A 27,662-nucleotide genomic window follows, 5' to 3' on the forward strand; every position below is an offset into this window, starting at 1 on the left:
CACTGCTCTTAACACTGTAATGTAGTGAATATACATTACCTACTCATGGAAATATGAAAAAGTGCAGAATTAAGGCTCCAAATTTAAATGCAGCATGGAAACAATGTTCTGACCTTTTGTGACATTAAATTGTAATTGGTTAATTGGTAAATTTTAATTAAAGCTTAGCGATAGATAATTTCATACTTTGTTTCATAGAAAGCAATTTTTCAACATATAGGCGTGAATGACAAATTCACCTTTAATTAACGCATAGTTTCATATTGTTTTTTCTAGTTTTAATTAACACATAATTACTTCCTCTGTTATTTATTAATCTTATAAGGTGTTTCACATATTACATTAATTGGATCTGCTAGTTTTGAAAATTCTTATAATTCTGAATCTACTGATGTTTTTTATTCCTATGCCATAGTTGCAAGAAGATTGTTTTCCTTTTGCATGCTTTAAATTAAAAACAGATCACTTTCTTTCACAGGCTCTGCAGCTGATCTTTGTAAAATGGCTATGGTGAAGATTTTTGCCTCTGTTGTCATTTCTCCGACTTTAACAGCCAGGTTAGTAATGAATGACTGCAAAACTGTTTGGTTTTAAAACAAAATTAGTTGAAATGAATGTGTTTCTGGCATTTTAAGCAGCTCTAGAACAACCATGTGTACCTCTGAATCTCTTAACAAGCAAGGACGTGTGGAATGGTTTTATACATTTAAAGTTACATCTTTGTGCTTAAATGGTTGGATCTGTAAATGCATCCCAAGGCGCTGAAGTGCCCTGGGGTCATTTAAACTCGGTCAGATCTAATTTAGTAGTAGTTCTGCACCTTTGAAATCAAGCCCACTGATCATATCCTTCCTGTATTTTGAGTGTATTGTACAGTGGGAATTGAACATTCAATGGGCTGGGAAAAAACCAGGAATCCGGAAACCAGTGCTCAAGCAAAATAAATGAACATTTTTTTTATTCTTGTATAGATGGCTTTCTTTAAAGAAAAGCTTGGCCATCGTGATTCTCTTGTGACTACTCAGAGCTAGGTAGGAGGTCACAGAATGTCCTCAAAGAGTTTTATGCCAATAGCAGAAATAATGAAGTCTACTTTTCCTGTGGAGAAGTTGGTCCAGACAGCCAGTGACCATTATTATTTACTGCAATAGAAAGAGACTTTGAAGACAAACATGTAGAAAAATCCCCAAATAACTGGTTTCTCGTCTTTGGTAATGCTGTGTCAAACAATCCAGTAGAACATGAATTGGCACAGTGGAAGTTCAGACAAAAGCAGAGACAGCAAGTAGTGCAGAACATCAGTGTTTCTCTTGCCATCTAGAAAGGGTCATAACAATGTAGCTGCAGCAATCATGCATTAAGGACTTTTGTGAATGTTTAGCTCAGTGAAATAGAGTTTGGCTTTCCAAATGTACTTGGCAATTATGGGTATTATCTAACCCTGTAAGTTATCTGTGTGTGTTAGTGTGTGTATCATTTACATAGAGCAGTGTTGTCTTATTTGACCAATGTTTGAAAATATAATTTCTAATTACAAATATAAGTTCTATTTGTTGAATTCAAAGTTTGACTCATTCCTATGCTAAAAAACCCCCACCTTCTGAGTGACTCTTAAATGTTCTTGCAACTTTTTAAGCAAAATACCATTGAACTATTAAAAAAAAAAGTAAGTGGCCCACTAGTACAAATCTCAAAGGGGAAATTGTTCTTTGGTGGAGATCCTGCCTGCACTCAGACAATGATGCATTTATGTATTAAATGTTGGATGATGCACTATCACATATTGCATTGTACACTTTCAGGCAGATTGTCTGCACTGATTGTAATTCATTTTGCTACCTGAGTTGAATGAGGGGCCCAGAATCTGTTGGCTGTGGCATGGATGAAAATTTCTGCAGCAGTAGCAGGCATAACTCTGAGTTAGATGAGTGCTAGAGGAGCAGCCAACAGCCTTTAGCGGAGGAGGTAAGAGGAGGTGGTGAGAGGGCAAAGAACATACTCCCTTCTGTAGCTCCTGCCTGGCACACAGATCTGTAGGTTCAGTAACTGGCTGTTTGCTGTAGTTCTGAGAAACCCAAAGCTTTTGCTACTAATGTCATGTCTGATAAAGCTTGTGAATGTTCTCTTCTCTCAACAGAAAATTTTACTTGGGTTGTTCTTTCTCAAAACTATTTCTTTTAAAGAAATAGTGTCACCAAATTGCTAAGGAGGTAACAGACATGGGGAAGTATTGGTGCTGTACATATTGCAATTCCTGGTGTTGTGAAAGCATAGGGGAATGGCTACACCAGATAACAGAAAAATATCACTGCCTATCCTGCTTGTTCCTATCATAAATGTCACAGCTGGGAAAGACCAACACTGCAAGGGCATTTAAAAAGGATAGACTGTTTTAAACAGGAGTTTTGAACTTCTGCCAGTGATTAACAAATGGATGGCTTTGCTAGAGGAGAGTGTTTTAACAGTCAATAATGGCTCCTTGCTGTAATATTTAGTAGGTACTTACAGGCCAGGCTTGTCAGAAAAGCACAATTAATGCCTTGGTAAATTCTGCAAGCACTTCCCTGCCTGGACAGTGGCATTGGAAAGCATCAGAAGGACCTTGCCAAAAGAATATGGGACTGAAACTTGAAATACTGTGTTTCTGCTTGTCTGCCAGGTGACATTCAGTTAGTTATTTTTTCACTGGTCTGTTTCTCAATTTTCTTATCAGTCAGGTCAGGGTAATGATCCTAACATCCTTTGTAAAGCCTTTTGAAAAATATTGTTGAAAGGAAGCGTGGACATAATTGGTGCTATTGTAACAGTGGGAATGCACAGTAGCTCTTCCAAAATGAGAAATACAATCAATCTCCTATTATCACCCCATCAGATCATATTCATTCCAAAGATAGCACACTACTATCTTTTCTTCTATCTTTATCCCCTTGTAAATATCTTTATTTCCCTGTTAGAATTTCTAATTTTGGAAACAGGGTTTTCACTTTGAACAGCATATCAAAGAGAAATATCATTTTTACATGCTTTAGATGTGATTATGAACATTTGCACTGAGAGACAGTATCCTCTTAAGCATAGCTAAGTTTTGGCTAATGCTCAACATTTTCTCTTCCTTACCTTTGAAATAAAGAAAAAATAATTCTAAATAAGGTCTTACAGTTTTTACTGTTAGTTTGCAGGTATGTTTGCAGTCTTCACTCACAACACTGCATTCATTGTTCCTGTGCTGGAGGCTTGTTCACCAGTGAGCAAGCTCTGATCCAATAGCGTGAAGCTTCATTTTTGTGTGACTAGCAGTCAGTAGATTTTCAGTTAATGTTTGCACATATGATACTGTATTTGGAAGTCAGGGAAAGGTAATCAAGTTACATTTTCATGATGCTTCATCAGAGAGGCGTTCTTGATGAAACAGAATATTCCACTGTGACTGATCAATTCTGTCAACTAGCAGTCTCATTTTTCTCTTTATGTTTCTTCATCTTTTAACTCAAATATGAGCCTAGCAGCTTATGCAGTGGACAATAACAAGCCAATCAGTTACTTGGAAGCAATTTTACAGAAATCAGGAAAAGTAGTATTAAATGTAATACATATGATACAGATCTAATATTAGTATGGCTTGGTGGCATCAGTGTTAACATTTCTGCATTTTGTGTGGCGCTGACAAGTAATCAAAATTTCTTGAGACTTCTGTTTTACCTAGATCTTTCTTAAGATATTCTGCTGCTGCTGGCCAAGTTGCTCACTGAAAATATGCTGCTGACATAAATTATTTAAGTGCCAGCTTTTACCTGTCTGATGCAATCCACAGAACCTCTATAGGATGTTTCCTGCAGGCAGATGATAGCAGAGAAACTTCTGAAGTGAGATCAAGGCTTACAGTAGCAGCTGAAAGAAAGATTTATGGAACTGGTGAGAGTGCAAAGGTACTCGGTGAACTCAGATGGACAGTTGTAGTTCTTTTCAGTGTTTAAAACATCACTGCAGTGACAATCATGTGGAAACTTGGTGAGAAAGAAAGATGCTGGCGAATTGTGGAAGAATTGCTGCCTATAGCATTGCTTGTACATATTATCATTTTGTAAGCTGAAGAAGCACTGCTGTTGCCCAAAGTCTACCTGGTACTACATGGACTTCTCAGAAAGTCATTGAAAATGATAATATCTCAGCAAGATGCAGATGAATTTTAACAAGTCTACAGAACTGTTGAGTAATTTGATGTGGATCCACCAATTCTGCTTTTGCGCCAAATTATTGTTCCTTCGGCGCCGGATCTGTGCCACAAACACACAGCTTTACTTCTCAGCATGTCTGGATCCTAGTTAAAGAGACAGGTTCAACCACAGGCCAAATATAAATGAGTGATCTGAAAAGGAGAAGCCATCAGGAAATAAAAGGTTTATTTTCTTGGTCCCAGCTGCTGTTCAAAAGCAGTGGATGTTGGAGTTTTGTATGTCTTCCTCAAGGAACAAACACCTTAATCAACCTAATGATTTTCTGTGCTGGTGAGCTGTAAATGCAACTCACTTCTACAGATAGCTAAATTAGTTAGAAACAACTCTTATTTCCCAGAACAAGCTTTGTATTATATGACCTGGATTTTTTTTCAGATAGAAGTCATTTGCTAAATCACAAATGATTCATTTCTTGGAAGTGGTTTCAGTTTTAGTATAACACAAGAATCTAGAGGCATTTTTATAAGGCGTGTAGGGATTCTATCATTATTACTTTGTAAACTGCTTATAATCTGTCAGACTCATACAAGAGGACATACTAATAAACCCAACTTCTTGATTAGATCATAGTTTCAAACAAATACATTGAGTAAAATTCTTAAGGCTGCTGCTACATGTGTTGATCTTTAATTCTGGATGTAAATATTCCATCCCTTTATCTGTTTCTTCAGGAGTTAAAGAACTGTTTTCACTCATGTTTCTTCTCTAGCAGTTAACCAGGATTTTCAAATAAATGCTTTTTGCTCTGGTATTCTGCCCACAATTCCCACTCAGTATATGCCCAAAATTTCCACCCAGTTAATGGATTAACTTTAGCAAGATGGTTATCTTTTATCCTTAGACAAATACTAGAGAAATTGAGCCATAAGGAAAAGATAAGTATTGGATTCTGCTTGAGAGGAGAATAAGATTGTTGTTTCACAGACAAATGCTTTTGTTTCTGTAGCAGAAGGAAACTTCCCAGGTCGTATTGCACTCTCCGTAGCTGCTGTCCAATATGGAGCTCTTTGCCTCCCAAAGTAGCCAAATAACACTGAATTTCTAGGCAAGCTGTAACTTAGAATAATCATCACTTTCCTCAAGCAGCCAAAGCAGTCTTTTTCATATATCCACAAGATGGTGAGCTGTTACCTGAACACTTCATACTCAGTGAGCCAGAGCAAGTCAGAGTAATTTATTCTTTATAGAAAGAGCTAAATATATTTAACATGCTGAAATATCACAGCCAAAAGGGACATGCATGATGTAGCAGGCTTTTCACTATTCTTTTATGTAAGACATTCAATACAAATAAATATATTTCATTTATAAAACCCTTTTGTAGGTCACCTTTTAGATTGGTATGTTTTCAAACATTTTGGATACGTACAAAAATTCTATTCTCTTTAATTAGCCATCTGTTCAGTTTCCCGCTCTTCATGATATAGCTGCTGAGAAAACCCATTTCACAGGCTTGCTGGATTTTTATGGTTAAAGTATTTTGGTCTTTATCCAGAAAACGTTGAAAGAGGTAGCTTAAAGTTAATGCAAGTAACATCTAGGCAGGCATGATGTATCTTGAGCTATAACTTTTGATATTACCACATTAGGAATCCTGATAGGTACAGCTTCAAAAAAAAATTTTAGAAAGGGAAAATTCTACAAAATATTACAAAATTCTAATAATCTTGTTCCTTATTTACATGACAATAGGCATCTGCCCACTGGAATTTGTGTACTTCTGTGGGGAAACTGTGGCACAATTAAATAACAGGTAGTATTAGTAGTATCAGAAAATAAATGGTGTTTCAGTATAGGGAATGTAGATATTTCTAAGAGGAATTGGATCCAACTTCCATCTGGTCCATTATTGCTGAGTGTGGCCAGTAGCAGATGCTTCAGGAGGGAGGTGTAAGATTTGTAGAAGAATAGCTTGTCTGTCTGCAGATTTTCATCTTCCTTGGCTTGTGGGGATGAGTCTTAGGTTCTGAAATATAAGATTGAAAAGTCCTTCCACAAAATCATTGTATATCGTAGTTTCTAAGTGTTCTTGAAATCCATGCAAATGTTTGTTACATGAGCAGCCATTCTGACTTTTTCTGGTGAAGTGTTGCATTACATGCTTTTAAGTCAGTATTTTATTTTATTAAATATTAGTTTATTAAGTGTGAATGTGTCAGTTTTTCAAGTGATTAATTTTTTTTTTTTTTAATATGAAACTTATTTCCATTTGTTTTTTGGTTTTGGTGGCTTGGGTTTGGGGTTTTTTTTCATAATCTCCCATTTGTCTGATTTCAAAATACCTTAGTGTTTTTATCTTTTTTTTTCCCCTAACCACTTAACAGGTTTTATACTTTTTGGTTTTATTTTTAAACTTATCTTTATATACAAAGCTTGTAATTGTGTACTCCCTTATCTGCGATTTTGAAGTCTCCCATTAGGCATTTATTAGTTTCAAATTCAAAACAAAAATTCTGATGTTACTAGTTGGATTATTATTTTATTGATTGATTTATTATATCAGAAAAAGGGAGTAACATAGGATGAGAGACAAGGATATTAATATTTGGGATATAAAATCTGATACTGTTGTATGACCTTAGTTTCAGTGATCAGAGACATTGTGCTTTTTTAAATAAGATAAAAACCTTGTTGGAATAGAAAATGAGAAATATTTTTAAAATACTTTAGAAAATATTCTAGAAAATATTTTTTAAAAATATTTCAAAATGTTTGGTTTGCTACCAAGTGATCATTAATGCCCGATTTAAAGTGGGGTACTTTTAGTAACTTTTTCATGTTTACATTTTTATTGCTTATATAAAAACTGAACAACTTAACCACTAACATTGTTTTAAGTTCTTAAGATATATTATAGGATTTTTTTCACTAGAATTTTTACTCAAACCATTAAGTTATGATGGATTTCAAATAATTCCTTTTCTTTACTCCTTCTTCAAAGAGAAACCTTTTGCCTTCGGAAATCTCTTGTTCAGATATGATTTAGTTCTCAGTATGTCTTCAAGTTAGAAATAAAATATGTCATTTGTGAGGGAAATTTTACACTGGAGTGCTCTAGTTCAGAATCAGACAACCTGTGGCCAGGTGCTGCACCATTTTTTTTCTGAAGATGTAGAAGTATCCAACAGGAACCATCTTAAACTTTAGTCTGGGCTCTCAGCCTGGCTCTTGGTCAGAATAAGCTGTCCTTGATTCCTTACAGAATTATAGTATCAATTAGGTTGGAAAAGACCTTTAAGATCTTTGAGTCAAGCTATGTTATGCATGATGATCAAACCCTCTTATTTAGAGCTTTTCCAGTTGCCCAATTTTAAACCTTATTTTAATTTATTTTCTACTCAAATTCTTAAAACAGACAGCTCGATGTAATAAAGAATCATAGAACCACTTAGGTTGGAAAATACCTCTAAGTTCATTGAGTCCAACTGTTAACCTGGCATTGCCAAGTCCACCACTGAACTGTTGGTGTTTTATATTCTGTATCATCTTCCTACAGACCAGTCTGGAAAGCTAAACCATGTTATGCTTTGGGTGTGTTGTTAACAGCAGTAAAAATTTCCCTGCTGATGCAAAAATGCATCACAAAAATGTAGAGAGGGTTAATCTCTGCCTAACTTCAGGTAGCTGTTTTGGGAGGTGGCACCCCCACAAAGTCAATGCACAGAGCTGGGGTTTTCCAAGTGTGAGTTCAGAACATCTAGGTCAGAACCAGCCTTAGTCCCTTGTCTGTAGAAGAAGCATGAATTTAATTAGTTTGAGCATCTCTTGGCACATTCTAACATCCTGAAACACTGCACATCACTGTTAAAAACCTCCTTCTGATAAAGGCTATGGCAATCTTGTCTTTTTTTAACCCCTTGCCTACACTGGCCTCTTTCAGTGAATATACCTACACTGGAGCCTGCAGCATGTCATGCCACAGTGCTCTAGTTTCAAGTTTAGACAGAAACTTGTTTCCTTTAATGATAAAGAAAAATACAGCTGCTCACTGATAAGGTAATAGCTGTTTCGTTGAGTTCAGTTCAATAGTGTACTTATTTCTAGATGTTTGAAGTAGTCATGTAAAGCTTTGCAATTCTGTACTTTAGAACAGAGGAGTCCAGACCTGGAATATATTAATTTACAGTAACAAACAAAATCCTCATTAGGTCTTTTATTAGACAACTGGCCTGGTACTACAGAAAAATGAAAAAAATCTTTTGAGAACAGTTTGATTAGTTTTGGCATATATAATTCATTAATATGATTATGATATAGTAGTGATAGCTGGGCAGATCCATTGAAGGCCTGAGAAGTTTAGTATCTGTGTTACTTTATATGAAACTGGAAGAATGATCAATGTAGTGCTAAGAAAATGAAAAATATTTTCTTTTTTAAATTCTATAGTGCAGCATAATAGTTTCAGATGGTTATTGTATTCTGGGCACACTAAAGTGGTGTCAAAAGCCATGTTCAGACTGGCAGTCACAGAAATATTTCTGCATTTGAAGGGTCAGGCCGTAGCATTATTTCTAGTTACACACCACTGGCATGCTCAGATGCAAGTCGCATTTCTCTGCAAGGGAAATCATATGTGTACTCATCAAAAATCATGCCTAATTTTCAGTCAGGTAAGAACAGAGTTAATAAAATCCTAGTTTCAAAATCAAAGGCATTCTTATCATCTGTAGAAATAAAAATATACTAGTCTCTGCCTGGTTTGCAGTTTCTAATCCAGTTGGCCGTACCTTTTAGCACGAGATAATGAGAGGAGCTTGCTATTGCAATATTCCTTCAAAGTGAAGAGGATTCAATTAAGCTATTAAGCAAAAGTGTAGGGACTTTTTCAAACTTCTTTCACTCAGAATCTGCAGTGGCTGGGTGGGTGCATGCAGGGGAATGGTGAAAGCTTTAAATTTTGAATGTACAAATTGCTTTGATTTTTTTTCTTTCATCTTTATTGATGTCAAATTGAATGCTTCCTTCTGTGGAACAGCATATTGCATGCAAGTCTTATTACAGCAAGCCTGAAAAAATACAGGTGGCCTTGTACTGTAAGACCAGAATCCATTACTTTTTTGTGAAATGGGTAAGAAAAAGAGAAAAAACATCATCAAAAAATATGTAACTTGTTTGGTGAACATTAAGGAAGAAATAGTGTATACTATTTCACTTCTTGGCATGAATCTAGGAAATCATGTTTAGCATTAATTAAATCTTCTGTAATATCTTTCATTTGAAAGTAGAAGTGTGTTAGAAATACTGATTTCTTAGATCTCACAATTATTGTTCCCGTTTTCTAACTGAATGGGCATTGCTTAGGAGAGCAGCAGAGCTAGACAGAGAACCAGCAATGCCAACTTCTAGTTCTGTATTTAGCAGAGAGAACATTGTCCTGAACTTCAGTTTAATCACCAGATGTGCAAGATGGGGCAGATGTAACTCTGCAGTTCCGTGCAGTTCCTGAGATAACTGGCAGTATAACTGAGCTGATGGACTGTGCTGTTCAGGATGATGCGGGTGAGAAACAGGGTCCTTTAGCCCAGATGGAGACCCAAGCTAAAAGAGCTGGGCTGCTTTCAGTAGGTGAACTGGAGCACGTAGAGTTGTATCAAGTCTATTTTGCTGTCCAGAGAGAAAATTTGAGTTAATTTACATTACTTCCACAGGTTTTCAGGCACACATAAGGTAGCACTTAATTGTGGTGCAGCCCTGCTCCTCCTGTTTTACTTTTCGCATGAACGTGAGGTGATCAGTTGTTACAATGCTGCGAGGTTTTGAAAATCCTATTCTTCCATTCCTAAATCCTGATAAATTTATGATGAAGTTTTTATGTATACTGTAAGTTCTTCTAAGAAAGGACTTTTCCTTACCAAATATTCAGAATATATGGTGCTCTAATCCTGACTGAAGGCATGAGACACTACTCTGGTACAAACAATAACCAGTCTATCGTGTTTTTATTGAACTGGTTTAATGAATGCAATTATTTTCACTTATTAGATTGATTCACTGTCTATTAATCTTTAATATTCACTGTTCTGATTTATACCTTTTACATGTCATTTGAATGGTTACGAGGACATTCTTGCTTTAATTAATTTACTTGAATTAGAAATTACAACTTTTTATGTAACTGTATTCTCTTGCTACAGATGATCCTGGTCTTTTAATCTTTTTCTTTTTTGTGTCCTGTGTCCCAATTTCCTATTAGAAATATGTTAATCTGTTTCACTCTGCTTCTGACTGTGTTGTACGTGACTAATAATTTAAGGTCTATTATTAGAGCTTACCACACTGTTAGTCAATGTCACATTGTAATTTAAGGCAGCATGAAACTATCTTAAGAAGCTGTGAAAAGTTATAAGTCATAACCATATTGATGGTTCAGCCATTGGTAAAGAATTATTTACTTGAATAACTGCTATTATTAAGAAAAGGTATTAAGAAAAGTCTACAAGTGACATTTAATTTAAATCATGGAATCACAGAATGGTTTGGATTGGAAGGGACCTTAAAGACCACCTTGTTCAGCCCCTTGCCATGGACAGGGACACCTTCCACTAGACCAGGTTGCTCCAAGCCCCATCTAACCCAGCTCTGAACACTGCCAAGGATGGGGCATCCACAACTTCTATGGGCAACCAGTTCCAGTGCCTCACCACCCTCATGGGGAAGAATTTCTTCTTTATATCCAGTCCAAAAAATAAGCTATATTAACAAAACATAGTCTCTCTCAATAATTCGTTGCATTTTTCTGCAAATTATGTTGGTTTTAAGTAATGCCTTGTCATGCCATCAAATCCCTGAGAGACATTTATAAGTTAGCAAGCACAATTTGGGCTTACAACCGTGGCCTTTATGTTTCCAGAATATGGGGAGCGGCAATTCTGTTAAGTCCATTAATTATTTTTAAATTTTCTTTGGATGTTTATTTTTACTTTAACTTATCCCTGAATGAAAAGCACTGTTAAAATTTTTTTGCATATGTTATCTGATGTCTCTGAAATTTTTCAGGTTAATTGCCCAGATCCATGATGAATTGTTGTTTGAAGTAGAAGATTCTCAAATCGAGGAATTTTCAGGTAAATACAAAAAAAATCTTTCCCTCCCACCCCATTTTTACTCTCTATATCCTGTGATTTCTCAGAGAATAAAGAACTTATGTAGCAAGAATAAACACACTGATTCTCACAATTAAGAAAATGTATACTAAGCAGATTTTTCTGAATGTTTTCCACCACTGGCTCTTATGTAGATAAAACGTGATATACTCATTTGGAATTCATTACCATGCTTATTTGTATTTAGTTTTTTTATCAAGATTCCATCACCCACTGTGTGAATCCTGTAAAAGTAAGTAATATTTCCTCTAAGGTTTTAGAAGGAAATAAACCAGTTTGAAGTACTTTAGACTGAGGCCTGTTACACAAAGAAGCATTAATGTAAGGTTATACTAGACTGTAATTTTTAAGTTAGTTTACTGCTTTTTTATATTAAGAAACCTTCATGATGGCACTCTCAAGGTTAAGGTTACTAAAAGTTCATGCCTTTGGCTTACTTCCAGACATTATTCTGTAAGCCAGAGTTTGTCTCAGCATCTGGTACAAATTTAGCAAGCAAGCGAGGGCACATAGCAGACTGTTGGGTCTCTTCTCTGTTAAGCAGTGGATTTATTCCTGTAGGCACCAAGTGTTTATTCACAAACTTTGGTCTAGTTTGACCAAAGCTCAACAATATGTTTGGCTAAACCAATTAGCATAATGTCACAAATATTTTAAATGAACCAATACAAGAAATATCTTCCATTATAGCCTAAGCATTTAATAAAAAATTAATTTCACCTTCCCGTGCTGCGTTCATTTGAACAGTGCAATTTGCTATATTAGTCTCATTTCATCACTGATCCCTCTTGTGAGTATTAGTTCAAAATGAGAACATTAAACCTCTATCTAATCTAAACAAGCTACCTGGGAAATATTTCAGCTCAATATATTCAGGGCATTATAATGAATTAAGTTAATATATTAACATTTGACTTCTAAATACAGGAATTAAAATCTGATTTAAATTTAAAAAAAATTATACGATTTATTGGAGATTGCAATATCTGTTCAGAAAAGGCAATGTCTAAAAGTGACATAATTTCAGAGTTAGGAATCGTAGTATATTGAAAGAGATCTGTAGGACAGCATAGAAGGATTTTTATTATCTTATTTTCCATCAAATTGCATTAAGTATAGAGCTAATATTATACCCAAAAGATAAAAATTATTCATGGTTGCTTATACATATAGAAAATCATAGATTCTGCCCTCCTTGGGTCAAATTCAGATCTCCATTACTAGTGTGAATTTGTAGCAAATTCCGAAAAATCAGTATTTTCAAGTGTAACAGAAAAAACCTCCAGCTATTGTATGAATAATAGTAATACATTATCCCACTATGGAAACATGATGACTGGAGGCTTTTTTCTGAAGATACAAAAAGAGTGCAGTTCAAATACTCAAGTTTAAAGTATGTACTGCACAGTAATTAGTTTCCTGATCTCCAGGTGTAGCTACAATGTGCAGGAAAAGCATACCTGTAAATTCCTTGTTGTGCTTCAAAGTTATCACCCTGTAATTGAAGTTGCTAAGATGACCTTTAGAAAATGGACCTGGGCAGTCTAGAGGTCCGAGATACCTTGGAAATTGTCATTGCACTTAACATAGGCTGCTAAACTTGGGTGTTCAAGATGGAAGTTTGTTTCATTCTGCTGACTGAAGATTGATTTTTCAATTTGTCTCTACTTTGCCCTAAGAGGCAAAGAAAAAAAGAAAATTCTGCATCACAGGAACTTTCAGATATACTCCTGTCAGAACAGAAGAGTGATAACTTGTCTTATTCTTTACAAAAAAGACCAACCTGAGACATTGATTTCCTTCCTCTTTATTCATCCCTGGGGGGGCCTTACTTGGAGTACTGCATCTACTTCTGGGCTCCCCAGTACAAGACTGGAGTGAGTGCAATGAAGGGTCACAAGGATGATGAACACACTGGAGCATCTCTTCTATGAAGACAGGCTGAGAGATCTGGGACTGTTCAGCCCAGGGAAAAGAATATATATATATATATATATATAAAAAATACATATATACTGTATATATGTATCTGGAGGAAGTGGTGGTGCCCAGTGACAGGACCAGAGGCAATGGGCACAAACTGAAACACAAAAGGTTCTCTCTGAAGATCAGGGAACACTGTTTTGCCCTGAGGGTGACTGAGCACTGGCACAAGTTGCCATGAGAGGTTGTGGAGTCTCCATCCTTGGAGATGTAAAAAAGCCATCTGGACAAGGTCCTTGGCAACCAGCTCAGGGTGCCCTCTCTGAGCAGCAGGGCTGGACCAGGTAACCTCCAAAGGTTCCTTCCAGCCTCCCTGCCTCTATTTTCCAAATAGTTCTGCTACTGGTAGAAGAACTAACCTAAGGTGTCTTAAAAGGGTCCAAAGCTGGTGCTTCTTCAGTGTCATTAATGAGGATTTAATACAATCTGAATAGGCAGAGAAAGGGTGTATCTGCACCAGCATCTTACTTCCAGTCGGAAGTACATGCTGAAGCAGATCTCCCTATTGTCCCAGTCCATGGTGTGAACAGTTTTGGTTCACATCGCAGAGCATTCTGAGAGCAGTTGACCTAGATTCCTTTCAGATGAAACTAAATAGGAACACTCTTTTCTCCTAATCTTTTCCAATTATTTCAGGAGCTGCTGATTGAGGTAACAGATTAGATATCTGAGTGTTAAACCAAGGAAGTGTCAGTAGGATGTGTGCTCCTAATTCACTTAAGTGCTTTGAAAGTCTAAATATGGTTTTCATCTCTTTACCTAAAGTTCTTTCACCCTTTCTTAAAATCCTTACTGTTCTTACTTTTATTTGCCAATATTCTTTAGCGGTCAGCTTTGTCTTCGCATATCTAATGAGCTTTTGTCCATTCAGAAACTTTAAATTAGAGAATCTGCTGACTTGCAGTTTCCAGCCTGCAGTTTAATGATCCAGAGAGAAATCTCAGTTGTACAGTCACAAAGCTCAGTAAAGGCAGACGTGGACTTAAAGCTAAAGAGCAGTGTTTGAGGGTTTTAATGGATTACACGTCAGTGCTGTGTTATTCACCAGCATTTAATGTGATCCAAGAAGCACTGGCCTACTATTCAGCATGTTTGCATTCTGATTCCATTCATGCTTCTGATCTACTTTTTCAGGAAAGCAACAACAAATATGTCTCCTTTTTCTTGTTTGTAGAATGGATATAAAACTTAAAATATTTTTAAGACTTATAAATGAAGAACATAAGGTAAATAGTAATATTTAATTAGATCATAGTGCAGGATATAAGCCTTCTCAGCAGCATTTCCATGATGGAAGTGTCTTTTTTGAATTGTTTCACAACATTAGAATGTCCATTTGCTTCTAGGACTTCCCAGCTGAAAATTGCCACAAGGGATTGTAATATTGGTGCTTTCTTTAGTCTTGCTTAGGACTTCATATGCTCCAATAAGAATTTTCTGTACTTTTAAATATACAGAAATCCCATGTATAGTGTATCTAATAATGCACAGATGATTTGGAATCCTTTGAATCTAATAAACAAGAGGCAAGCAAAAATTGTTCTTTTTTTCTTTATCTACTTCTGCACAAAATACTGCATTAGGTGGGTCATCACAAGGTCTTATCTGCATTTTGGAAGGATACCTTCTTCAAAAGGAATCCATCATCTGCAGTTTTATAGAACACATATGGCTCACTCTCAATGGACAAGGCAGAACATCATTTATTTATAAGAAGGTTTTGACTGTCCAAGCTTTGACATACTTTGAAATACAATGAAGCACATACTACTCTGAATGGTGCAATTTTCATCAAAGATGTGGCATATTATTTCCCTCAATTCTCTGTTTAGGGCAAGAACATGACAGCAAAAGAGCTTTTTAAAATACTAATTTCCTATTAGAGGGTGCTTGGGAAGTTCAGATCAAAACATTTGGCAGAAATTTGTTTGGCTTGGGCAGAAGACTCTCAGCTTTACCATCAATAATCTCGCTGGTTTCTAGCCAGCTTGCCTGTCTGGCTTCCTCATATCTTGAGCTTTCCAGCACCCCAGGAAGTAGAAAGGCAGATGATGTTATGGGAATGCCAAAAACTGGGTTCTTGGATTTGGGAAGGCTCAGCATCTCTGAGTCCTGAAGTCTGTGTAATCAGGTAGACAATCTGTCCCCAAATCAGACTGTGAGTCTGTGTAGAGGCTCTGGAAGAGTATTTAGGAATGGCAGAACCCAATTTTTCGTTTGGTGGGGACTGTTTCTGACACTGCCGCTCCATGCTAAGTTTGAAGTGCCTCGTTGCCCTTGGATTATGCTCAATGCATTACAGCTAGAAGGGGGATACACTTTGTGGTGAAGGAAAGCAGAATAATTTTTTCTTTTTTTAAAGTACAGGGATACCTGTAGTTACATCTGTAAAATCTGGCTTCTGTGTGTGTTCTATAAATAGCTGGTGGGTTTGAAAGGTGAACTTTGCCAGTGGCAGTTACTGTGGATTCTTCCGTGTCTTTCTGCCTGCTTAATTGCATCCATTAGTGATAATTAAATGAAAGATACTTGGTACTTGAAATAACATCTTTTTGTAGAAATTTATGTATTCCAGTGTGTTGTGTTCAATATCACAGTGCATTAGAGTAATTTTTAAAGGTTTTTTTTTAGAACTCATTTATAATTATACCGTATTGATAGAATTGAAGAATTTCTGCATCTGTTCTTATTTTTGGTACATGTACAATGTAGAGTTTGAAACAATTTTTCTAATATTTTACCAGGTATAAGAACACCGAAATGACCAGTCTAAGAAAAAAAAAATCAAGATAAATTAAGCCTATTTACTTTGCTATTAAGATCAGTTGCTACCTAAAGAACAGTATCTTATACTTCTTTTAAACATCTGCCAGTACACATTTTTGGCTCACATACAAGTTCCATGAAATTTCTTTTTTTTCTGCTACAATTTTATGCTTACTGGGTACTGAGGCAGCTGCATAAAAATGTGCACATGTTCAAAAGGGGACTGCAGTAACAGAAGAACAAAAGAATGAACTGGTCATCACAAGTTAGTGACATTTTCTGTCCTCTGCGCTGCCTTTTTCTAACTTGAAAAACACTGGTGCGTAAACTAAAGATGCCTCTAGATAGCTTTCAATTTGCAAAAATCCCTGTTCCATAGATCATATATCTGGCCAGCTTTGACATGTTTCTGGAGTCATAATTTCATAGGTGAGTGCACTTGAAAAATGTCTTCAGTTCGATAGGGACAAATAAGCTTTTGTTCCACAGCAGGCATGCGTGTCTTTTCTTTGTTCCTATTCACAGCACTTTCAATAAGCATATTTATTCTGGTCAGTATCAAGAAAACCTAATATTTGTTAAAACATATGTTAAAATTTCAGTTCCTCTATAATCTTTTAACTTTGCTGTCAGCATTTTTTATATATAATATTTTAGTGCGCATACTTAGCACTTACAAAGCATTTCAAGATGCCTATAATCAACAACTCTTCTAATTGCTGACTATGGGTTTTGAGAGTTAAGTTGCAAAGATTGGGAGAACAGCATTTTACAGATGCCATTGCAGTATATGGCTGGCTGTAAAGGAATGTTTTAAAATTAATAATTTATGTGCCCCAGATATACTAGATTCTTGACTGAGCAGAAATAATCATTATCCCCAAAGTTTCCAGTCTAAATCTTAGAAAAGAAACAAAAAATTAAGAGTGGTAGAGACAGATCTATTAAAATGCTGTGGTTCTGTTTTTTAGGGACTACACTAAAATGTAGATGAGATAAAGAAGATAGAGTTGTGGATGTCTGATTATTTATTCTGAACCTGGAGAAAGAGGGAAATTTTCAAGGAGATTTGAGAAAGTAGAGGGAGAATCAGATATTATGTACATGGGACTGAAGGGGTCCTCTCCTGTGATTACATACCCCCATGCCATATGGTCTCTTTTATTAATTATAATCTTCATATGAAAAATTACTACCACTATTCCAGAGTTTTGTCTCTCCAAAATCTAGACCTTTAAATTTCCAGCCTAAAGGTATTCAGCCACTATACCTATTTTTTTTTGTGCAAATACTGTAACGTAGTTGAAATGCTTCCTTCTTCACTGTTTACTGTCTTAGCAGACCACTGAACAGGAATGACAATCCAGCTGCTTTTTCTTGATATTTGCAAAGGAGTGGTTTCAAAAGGTTGAAATGCAGGCACAACAACTTCAGATTGCTTGAAATGAATGGCTTTACTATGCCACCCACTAAACTCTGGTTAGAGAAGAAGTCAGTGTGATATGAGAAATAGAACAGGGAGCTGAACTGACAGAAAAAAAAGGAAAAAAGAAAATGAAGGAAACCCATGGAGAGGTTTTTAATGGTTGTCAAAGTGAATGAGGAACCATTGGGCAAACCCATGGAGAGGTTTTTAATAATGGTTGTCAAAGTGAATGAGGAACCATTGGGTGTGTTCACTGATGTGGCCACATTAATCTGTGCATTTTAAAATTAAGAGTATTTAAGAATGCAGCAGAATTCTGGTGGTGCCAGATGCCTTAGAGCAAAACGTGTGTGAACCAACAGAGAAAGCTGTTGCAGTCATTGCTGCCATCATGAATCCCCTTTTGGGGATAACAGTTAAATGGGACAGAACTAGTCAAATTCAGAGGTCTAGAGAACTAGGAGAAAACTGGTCTAACTCAGTGCACAGGCAGGCAGCACCCTTTGCCATACCCCTCACATCTTTCAACCCAGGAACTGATGCTGCTGACTCATGCTCCATCTTTTACTGTCTGTTGGAGCTCATTTTGTCAAGATGACCTATTCCTCCCATTGCCCAAATGCTCTATTGCTGTTTATTTTTCTAACACAAAAAATGTTAGGCTGTACAGAGTTGAGTATGCCCTTCATAAATGTCTGGTGGAACATACAGAGCTGAGTGGTTCTGCAAGGGAAGTGCAGAAATCAGGTGTTGTCCTTTCGAAAGTTTTGTGCAGTCATAGCTTGGAAAAAATGTTTACCCAGGACTGACTGGCAACACACTGAGCCTTCTGAAGGCATCCCACCTGGTTGGGGTGCCCCAGCACCTGCTGCATTGCTGACCTCCTGGAGCTGACAGCTTGTTGAAATTCAGAGTGGGCTTCTCAAGACAGAGGCAGCCCAACGTTCCTCTATTAATAGCCATGTTGACTTGGACTGGATTACAAATGAGTAATTATTTAGGCCAGCACTTCTCCTTTCACAATCTGTGGGTTGCAATGTTTGTTTGTGCGCTCCAAAATTGTTGCTCTCTCCCACACTGGACCATGAACTACTTCAAATCGAACGTGAACCAAGTCTACATGTGTAGCTGTATGTAGATGTGTCAACAAATATCTTGGTTTCCTCAGCTCTGGCACTTGATCTGCTGATTCTTTGAGTTACTGCATAATTCGGACTTCATGGAAAAGCTTATGACAGCTCATTAGCACACAAGTCTGAGTGAGCCAGCATGGTCTGAGGACTGTTCAGGTAGAAGCTGGTTATCCTCATCATTATTATCAAGCCAGCCTCAGTGTCAGTGATGTGACATGAAACGTTACAGACTGCTCTTCATTGCTGGCATCATTAGAAAAGGTTTTGGCAGCAGCCAGAGCAACAACATCCACAGCTTCTTAAAGTTCTTGCCACTCCTTTGCCTCTAACCTCAGCTGCCAAAGAACCGTGATGTGCAGCGAGGGATAACTTCAAAGGAAGCTGCTCAGTAATCATGTGGGTTTCGCTCTAGCAGTTACCACCTCGTATCACAGACCCTGCTCTTTCTCAGGTCTGTGAGGCACATGACAGCATGCATTATTTAGTCATCCATCCTGTCAGAGCAGTGGAGGTTCTGGGGCCACCTGGTATTCCTATTTCACTTTCACTAGCCAAAAATTACTTCTTTTTTAAAAGCTGTTGATCCGTTGAATCTCTGTTTGATTTTTATTAGAACAGTATGTGTTGCAGCAGCAATCTTTATCAAGCAAAACACTAATTGGCAGGACCAGTGATGACAAATCTGATCCCAAATGATTGATTTGAAATAATTATAGATGCATTTGCATGGCAATAGTGAGCATAGTGTTATGGCATGATGAGTTGTTAAGTTACGTGAATTGTACTGAAGTTTAGTTGTTTAGAGTGTTGATAGCTCTGCTCTCCCACAGGGAAGAATTTTTTAAAAATTTGGCTCTGATCTTTTTACTTTGAAGAGTAAAATATTTTTAAAAGTTCAGATTCTTGTGGGTTTATTTTCTCACTTCATTTTTTAAAATTGAGCTTTATGGCTGCACAAGAAAATGAAAATGTATAAAATGTCATCAAACCAATAGTTACGAGTATTGAACTTGAAAACTGAGCACTCACACATGCTCTATATACCTTAATATGAAATGTAGTAGTGCTGTACTTCTTGATATATGGGATATATAAATTAAATAATTCTGCAAATTCTACCCTAAAATTCAATTTTAAAAAAGAAATTAAACTGTTCACAAGAGATAAAATATCTTTAAAATAAAATTCTTTAAAATAATCTGAAAAAGTTGCAAATGGTAGTTTTTTAATGCAGAAATGCAGGTATTATATAACAGAATTAAAGTGTGATTTTTTTTTATTTATATATAAGTATATCTATAACAATTCTAACATGGAAAATAAAGCTGTAGGTTTTTGAATTTACCTTACAGCATTGGTAAAAAGAACAATGGAGTCCCTGCAGCAAACCACAGCCTTGGAAGTGCCACTGAAGGTAGGGACAAGTCTGAATTTCCATTACTTTCTCAGGCATACTTGGCTTTGTATGTCATCATCATCATATTAGGAATGTAGCAACAACTATTTTGCTTTTCACTTCAATTGTTTCATTTTCATATTTGCAGGTAATTGCTTTTTCAAATTACTATAAAATTTCTAAAGGAAGATAACTGAAAGAAAGTACACTCCCTTTTGGAAAGTGAGATTGTCATAGCAATGCATATGGTAATTTAAAAATCTATTCCATTCATTGCCATCAAACTTCTGTTGGGTGTGGTATAGTGAGAAATACGCCCCGTTAGTAGGCTTTCTAGATGTACCAGGCGTTCGTTACTGCTGAAAAAATATTGCAAAAGATCTTTCTTCAGTAATTTTCACTTTAAAAATGGGTTTATTTAACATTTCTATGTGGATGCCTAACACAGACAAAAGCAGACAAAATTGCTGGTCATTGCTAAAAGTAGAGGTCATCACCTACCAGACCAACATCTGTAAAAAGTGAGGAGATAACTACACAGCTATCTATGTATTGGACCTAGCTGGAATTACATTATAAAATATACATTACTAGACTGGTATCTGTCACTGTAGCCTACTGCTCAGCTTTTGTTGCTTGGTAAAAGACTAAAGCTCTTGGGAATCCCTAAACTTAAGTGAGCAACAGCCCAAGGGTTTCCAGTTGACAAATGGAGTACTTGGTGTTGCCAGGTCACTCAATCAGCAGTAATACTCGAAAAGATTCAGAGACAGAAAAACTTTATTCTAATTATTTCAGAAATGGTTGCAACATACAGACTTGCACTAATGGAAACGGTTGAAAAAGAAAAGTACTAGATAATTTTCTTGTGTTTCTTCCTCCAGATCTTCTCTATCTATTGCAGCATTCCAGCTACTTTGTGAGGCTTTCTCTGGAGATCTTGCAGTTAGAAGATCTTTTCTAGGTCCTTAGGGAGCCCATCCTTCCCTCAAAAATTGAGAAAGGATAATGAAGGGTATCCAAGATCTAAATTAATCTTTCTGCTTCCCATACTGAATTTCCCCCTTCACTGTTCATTTAAGCCTTGTAAGATTTTACATTCCTGTTTACCAAATGTGGTCCAGTGAGACCTTTTGGACATACTGAGATAATAAATTTCTTGCACTCATACTCCTAAGCTTTGCAAACTGCATTTCTGTAGGTTGCTTACATTGTACACCTGTACTTGCCTAGCTTCTGTTGTTGCAAATTCCTTGGAAAAAAACCCAAAAGAAGCAAGAGTGTTTTTCAAGGTATATCACATTTAAATATTTTTAATTACTGTATTAGATACCTGGCATTCGTGCTGCTATAAGGTTCATTAAAATAATCAAATATGGCATATTGGTGGCATATAAGGTGAATAGCAACACTATAGTCCTTTTTGGATAGTTTTAGGGACTTTTGGTGTCTTTTTCAGAGGTAACAAGATTCATACTTTGAGGAAGTCATGGTCATGCAATAAATATGAACACTGTACTAAGTTTCTAAGAAATGTTTACGTGGTTACTGAGAGTGTTCATGGTTACATGGTTGGAATATAATTTTAGTGTTACATATTTCAGACTAACCATCAAGTGGCAGAAGGTTTCAATGTCCTGTGGACAAATGGGACATACCATCTTACTCACCTCTGTCTAAGGTGTTTTACTGTCACACACTGACAAATCCATCTTGATGCATTAAACAAATGGATTCAATTTGTCATTCCCATGAGAACAGTAATTCTCTGTTAAACACCAACTGCACTTTAATAGGTGAAAAGAAACACATTCTTGGACAATAAGTAGTTCTCTGGGGCTTTCAAAGATTAGAATAGGCAGTAGAACTATTTGGAGATACACATTTCATTACCCTTGTTTGGTCTCCTTTTCCTAAGCAAATTACTGTAGGAGTCCTGACATACTTTTGCTCGTATGACACGTTAGACTACATCCATCATGAAAATACTTCATCTTCCTCTGAAGCATCAAAAAGAGATCAATGACAGAGGCCAGATAGAAAACAAAGTTTGATCTCAGAGAAGAAATTGAGGGTGATCTTTTAATAAAAAAGTCTGTATTTTTGTTCATGTTGTTTACCCTTCTATACAGGAATATGTCTTTTAGGATTAGAGATGTTGAAGATGAAAAGATTTTTGTGAAATGTTCCTGCTCTCCTTCAGCAGACTTACTTCAGCTAAATATGTATTATGTGCTCTGTTAATATGAATATTATTTTTTAATATGGAGACAAAATGTCACTAAAGTAGAGCACATATATAGTCTTAGTGGGGAGAGATCTCTTTTTCTTCTTTGAGGTAAAAGATGCTTTATCTTTGAAGTAGCTTATTTTTTTTCCAAAATATAGTCCATGCTAATGAGGCAGCTTTCATGTCAACAAATCTACTGTGTACAAGAGCACAAGGAACTGCAAAACAAACTGAAATTAAACCAAAGCAACAATAAAAATACCCCAGAACTTGAAATGTGGGGGGTAAAAAAGCCCTACTATCTTTCCGCATTACAGACAAAGTTGCTGATGATAAATATCAAAATCATCATTTGCAGCTTTTTTGAAAAGCATAAGATGAATTTTGCTGTAGTGTATTCCTTGCAATTCAGTAACATGTATTTGCAATTTGAAAACTAAAGGTTAGTTTAAATTGTTAAGGTATTTTTATCAGAATTGTAGCAATAATTGAGTATTAATAGAAATGGAAGAACATTTTGTATTGGATAGGCATGTAATCTAGAGCAGTATCAACATCCAAAGGGAAAAGCAAAAATAGTAATCTTGCTATATGTGATGTGTTTATTTGTTTAATTTTTTTTTTTCTGGCAGGTTCCCTTGAAAGTGATTCTCACCACTGGGAAATCATGGGGGTGTATGACAGAATTGCAGGAGATGTAAAGCAGTCATCGGGGATGTTATTCAGTACCCAAACACCTCATTGGCCTGTGCTGATTCCTCACTGAATCACTAGGCAACAGCGCTGCTGGATCTTTCATAAGCACCTAATACTCTGCATGTGAATTTTTTTACTTCATTTTGTCTGTAGCCCTAGGCAACAGCAGTGAGATAAAACTGGTTTTTACCAGTTCATTGTGTTTCCTTTAGCCAAGGTAACCAGCAGGGAGCTGCTTTTGTTCACAGCTAAATTACTACATGTAAGAAATGAAACAAGACAGTATTAACCCTTTGGGAGCATCACAAATTTATTTGAGTTACACAGATGTTTAGACTTTAATGTTAAGTATTTTGTGAAGTGCTTGTGTAAAAACACTTATAAGCTGGCAGTATTGGAACTGGATCAGATGCTTAACTGTTGTGCTCAGCTTATTTTGTATTTTGTGAGTAGAACATTGCTGCTTGGTGTTCATCACATATTAAATGTTCCATTCCTCAGACTTAGAAAAGGAGTTAATGAACCTATTTTTTATCTAGAATTTTGGGACAAGACAGGTAAACAAAACTAGAAGCCTAAATGTATTAAAAATAAGGAGATTGTTGTCAATTCATTTAATTTCAAACTGAATTTGCACAGTAGCCTTAGCATACTTTTGAGGAAATATTACAGTTTTGCCTAATCTACTACTTTTATTACCGATGTAATGCTAGATACTGTTTAGATAAATTTTAGGACTCAGCCTTATACTTCTTAGGATTCAGGCTTTTACTTCAATGTTTGGATTTTTTATTAATAACTTGTTTTTCTGTGGAGTTTATTCTTCAAATGAGATTTGTTTCATAACATTACTGTTTCACAAATTCTGTCTCTGTGCTTGTGGAATATGAAATTGTCCTCAAAGTCTACTAATTATTCAGTTGCAGTCAAGCACAAAACTTTTAAGAGTTGTTCAATATGTTTCAGCATTAGACACCAAATGATCACAGTAATACAATTTAAATTCTAGAACTGTATGGTTATAAAGACTTTGCAGCATTTTTAATTTGCATAATTAAATAATTTTACTTTGCACTTGAAGCCATTAAACTATTAAATATTGTTTTCTTATGTTGCTTATTCATCATACATAACCTGTCAGCTGACGTGAGTCAGTAGTTTCTAAAAATTGATTCTTATAAAATTGGCATTGATCATGTAAGCAAAGTCCGAACCTTCTGCATAATAATTGGAGTCAGTGCTTTGGTCGGGGGGTCCAGCCTGCATGGCTGTGACCCCGTGCCAGGTCCTGTGAGCAGGGGCCCTGATCTCACCTCTCCAGCAGAGAAGAGGTTGCACAAGTTTTCTTCTGCTTTTTGCTATTTTCAAGCCCTCTGTGTTTGCATTGGCATTGAGTAAGTGTGAAATGTTCTACTGTCTCATCTCTTTCACTCCTCTTGAAGATCTACTGGTTTTGGGAGGTCTCTACTAATTAAAACCTGTTTCTCTAAGGCTACTGTATGGAGGAAATCACCATTTTTTTTGTACATTCACAGCTGATTTTCACCTTGTGCATTTTTCTTAGGATGCATACTTTATGATGAGATAGATGGTGTATTTTTTCAAGCCCCAAACAGCACTAGCAATACCCTTCAGCCTAACAAAACCCAAAAACATGCTTAAGAAAAACAAGAGCCTCAATCCACTTGTGTGAATTGACATCTGTTCAAATATGAAGCTACAGATATGCAGAGGTCACCATAAAGAACAAATTTTCAAACACAACCCTTCACAAAAGACTGTCAGTCACAGTTCCCCAGACATGTGCACTTTGTGTAGGTTGTCATACAAGCAGGCAAAGTTAATATTTTATTCTCCTTGTGTCACAGTTTCTTCATGGTTTTAAATTCCCGAAGAGTCAGCTAACAAAAGGAAGAGGGCCAAGCAATAACGCACCACTTTATCACACGTGTCCAAGATGTCATTCTGTGTACACTAGTATGAGGGCAAAAGGCAAACTGGCATCATTTTGGAGGATTGTTGCTGACCAAGTCTCTAGACTGGGTGAAGTTTGTGTCCTCCCAACTTGCAGGATACACACTATGAACTTGGGATTTCATTCCAGTTCTCCAGATTCTCCAGTAAAGAAACTGAGAAGCTTTCTACACTTGAGAAAGAGTAGTGTTTGCAATTCATTTCCCAATGAGGTCCTCTGGACAAGGCACCAGTTTTACCACACTTGTGTGCTGATCCATGTATAATCGTAAAATCTGGGCAGTGCAGTTTTTCCAAACCTTAGTTGAGGTCTGAATCTAAAGAGCCATTATAGGGAAGCAAGGCCAGTCCTGACCACAGATTTCCTCCCAGATAAATACAGGTGAAAATATTCAGTGTTTGATGACTGCCTTGAATTCCTTTGGGTGGCACAATAATTTCACACCATGGAACTCAATACCTTTATTATAATAAATAACCAACTTGTCAGGTTATTTTGGTTCTGCGTGAAAGGGACTTTAAAACATGGTTAGGCTTGAGCAGGAGCAATCATAAGAGCACTTTTCCATCCTTAAAGCTCTTGACTTGATCTCTAAAATGATTCGCTTTTCCTCACAACCTGGGAAGAGGTACTGGGAGAGCAAGAAACAAAAACTTCTCTCGGAATTGCAGAACCCCACAGAAGGACTGATTAATGAGCATGGGAAATCACAGAACAGATGAGGAGAGGGAAATAGCTGGTTGTACTTAGTTTCAGATATCCTCTGTGAGCAGGAGTTTCATTAATTGATTCTCTGAACACAGTAATAGCCCCTTTTGAACTGATTTGTGTCTGGGTTGGATTTCAGGTGTGGTTTTGATGGCCTGAATCTTCTCTTAAATCATCTGTAAATCTCTTTGTTTGCCATGTGAAGTAGTGGGGAAAGAGCACTATTTGAAAATACTTTAACTCAGTGTCTGTGGGAAATGGAACAGCTCAGCTGTTTGCTGGTGTTTGCATGTGATGGCATGACCAATACTTCCCTGCTTGCAAATCTTGTAATGTCCTCATACCACTGTGGGACAGCAGGACTCTGATCTTCAATGTTGGTCCAACTTGATAACAACCATAGCTCAAACACTGGCCTCAGATTTTATGTGAGCAGGACATTTTAAACGTGAGGGGGGAAAAAAGTCTCAGTTTTTGAAAAATGAGAGTAGATTAAGAGATTGAATCTGCTAGAGCACCCAGGACATCATTTGTTCATGTAAATGGTTAAGAAAAAAACGCTTAAAAATAAACTAATTTTATTTTTTCGAAGTCAACAAAATCTGTTCCTCTCATTTCTTGTTTAATTTTAAAAGGAGGCCAAATAATGGGTTCAAGGTTGTAGTCTTGTTTTTTGATATATTTCCTCAGTGGCCTAAAACATCTTTTCTTGCTTCACCATTAGAAGATTAGACTGGACAAACCCCTGAGAAACCTCTTTTTGACCTCATAGCTCACCCTACTTTGAGCAGGAGCTTGGACTGGAGACCTCCTGAGGTCCCATCCAACCTGTATTTTGGTCCTGTGTCATTCCTCGGTTAGGACAACAGCAATCACCTGGGTGGAAGACAAATCAGAAAATCCCTTCAAACATTCTGCACAAATGCTGCACCACATTAAAGTATATAGTGCCATCCCAGAAGAAGGCCCAGAAATGTTTTGGGCTTGCATCCCTCCTTCCCACCTGTGTTGCCTCATTCTGTGCCAGCATTTACTATATTCCCTGGCTCACAGGCTCACTTTTGGCTGGCATACTTCCTTTTGGTATTAGCACGTTGTCAGAAACATTCAGGGAGTGGAAAGGAATCATTTTTTCTGCCATTCTGCAATGATTTTAGTAGAGAGTGCATCTCTGGGTTTAAAATAAGGTTTAATCATGTCCTGTTTTTGGCTTGCTGGGAAACTTCCCCAGCCTAATAATCAGCTCATCTCTACTGGAGACAACAGCCGCTGTCAGCTGGTTCTCTTGAGACATATTTGAAGTGCACTTCTACCACCTGTTTCTGGAAGTCCCTTTTTGGTTATCAAGCTTGTTATTGTCTACTGTAAGTCCAGGCCATTTTTTTGCCCTCTCTGCCTGTGTTTTGAATTGTGGAGGTCCAGCTTCTAGCCAATGTTTGCACATTTTTTGTGCACTTTTCCATGTCACCTTCTCCATTCAAGGCTAATTAGTTGGACAATTTTTAGCTTCTTTCTTCCTCAGCTTTTGCTTCTTACACTAATAATTTAATCCACTGCCAACCTTTCCCCTGCACTTCATAGGTACTCTTATTTCTGGTAAAATCTCTCTATTAATTGTCCACAAGTTAAAAAAAAGAATTGTTTGTCTTTTTACCTCTGATCTTTGTACCCTCAGTTCCCCTCCCTCTGCCACTTGGCATGACATTTATGCATTTATGGCATTTTGGAGACTGTTCCCTGGCTAACTATATTTTTACTGTAGTTGTTCATTTCATGATCAATTTTTCCATGCTATCAAAAATTGACTGTAGAAATCCTCTCTGGTCCCCCCCCCCCTACACTTTTTGGCAGCTTCATCTGCTGTGCACACTGAATTTGTCACATCTAATTATTCAAAAGTGTCATGCATTAGATTACAATCCCATTTTCCAATTTGTGTGTTAAGCAGAGAACTGTATCTACAGGCTCCTGAGAATCAACCTCCATCCTCCCCACAAGTGGCTGCTGCCTG

The 27,662-nt window shown here is 36.7% G+C and overlaps 1 protein-coding gene across 1 annotated transcript in view; it reads left to right on the forward strand.

Moving 5' to 3' along the window:
* Positions 1 to 24,463, forward strand: part of POLN (DNA polymerase nu) — a 103,225-nt gene extending 78,762 nt beyond the window's left edge. The window contains exons 23-26 of the mRNA XM_008645092.2: positions 479 to 557; positions 11,232 to 11,299; positions 19,999 to 20,060; positions 22,905 to 24,463. Of these exons, the coding sequence (XP_008643314.2) occupies positions 479 to 557; positions 11,232 to 11,299; positions 19,999 to 20,060; positions 22,905 to 22,973 (278 nt within the window). The 3' untranslated portion in view covers positions 22,974 to 24,463. The remainder of the gene's footprint in view (positions 1 to 478; positions 558 to 11,231; positions 11,300 to 19,998; positions 20,061 to 22,904) is intronic.
* Positions 24,464 to 27,662: the final 3,199 nt, after the last annotated feature.

This window comes from Corvus brachyrhynchos, unplaced genomic scaffold, assembly GCF_000691975.1.
Source record: "Corvus brachyrhynchos isolate BGI_N302 unplaced genomic scaffold, ASM69197v1 scaffold80, whole genome shotgun sequence".
NCBI lineage: Eukaryota > Metazoa > Chordata > Aves > Passeriformes > Corvidae > Corvus > Corvus brachyrhynchos.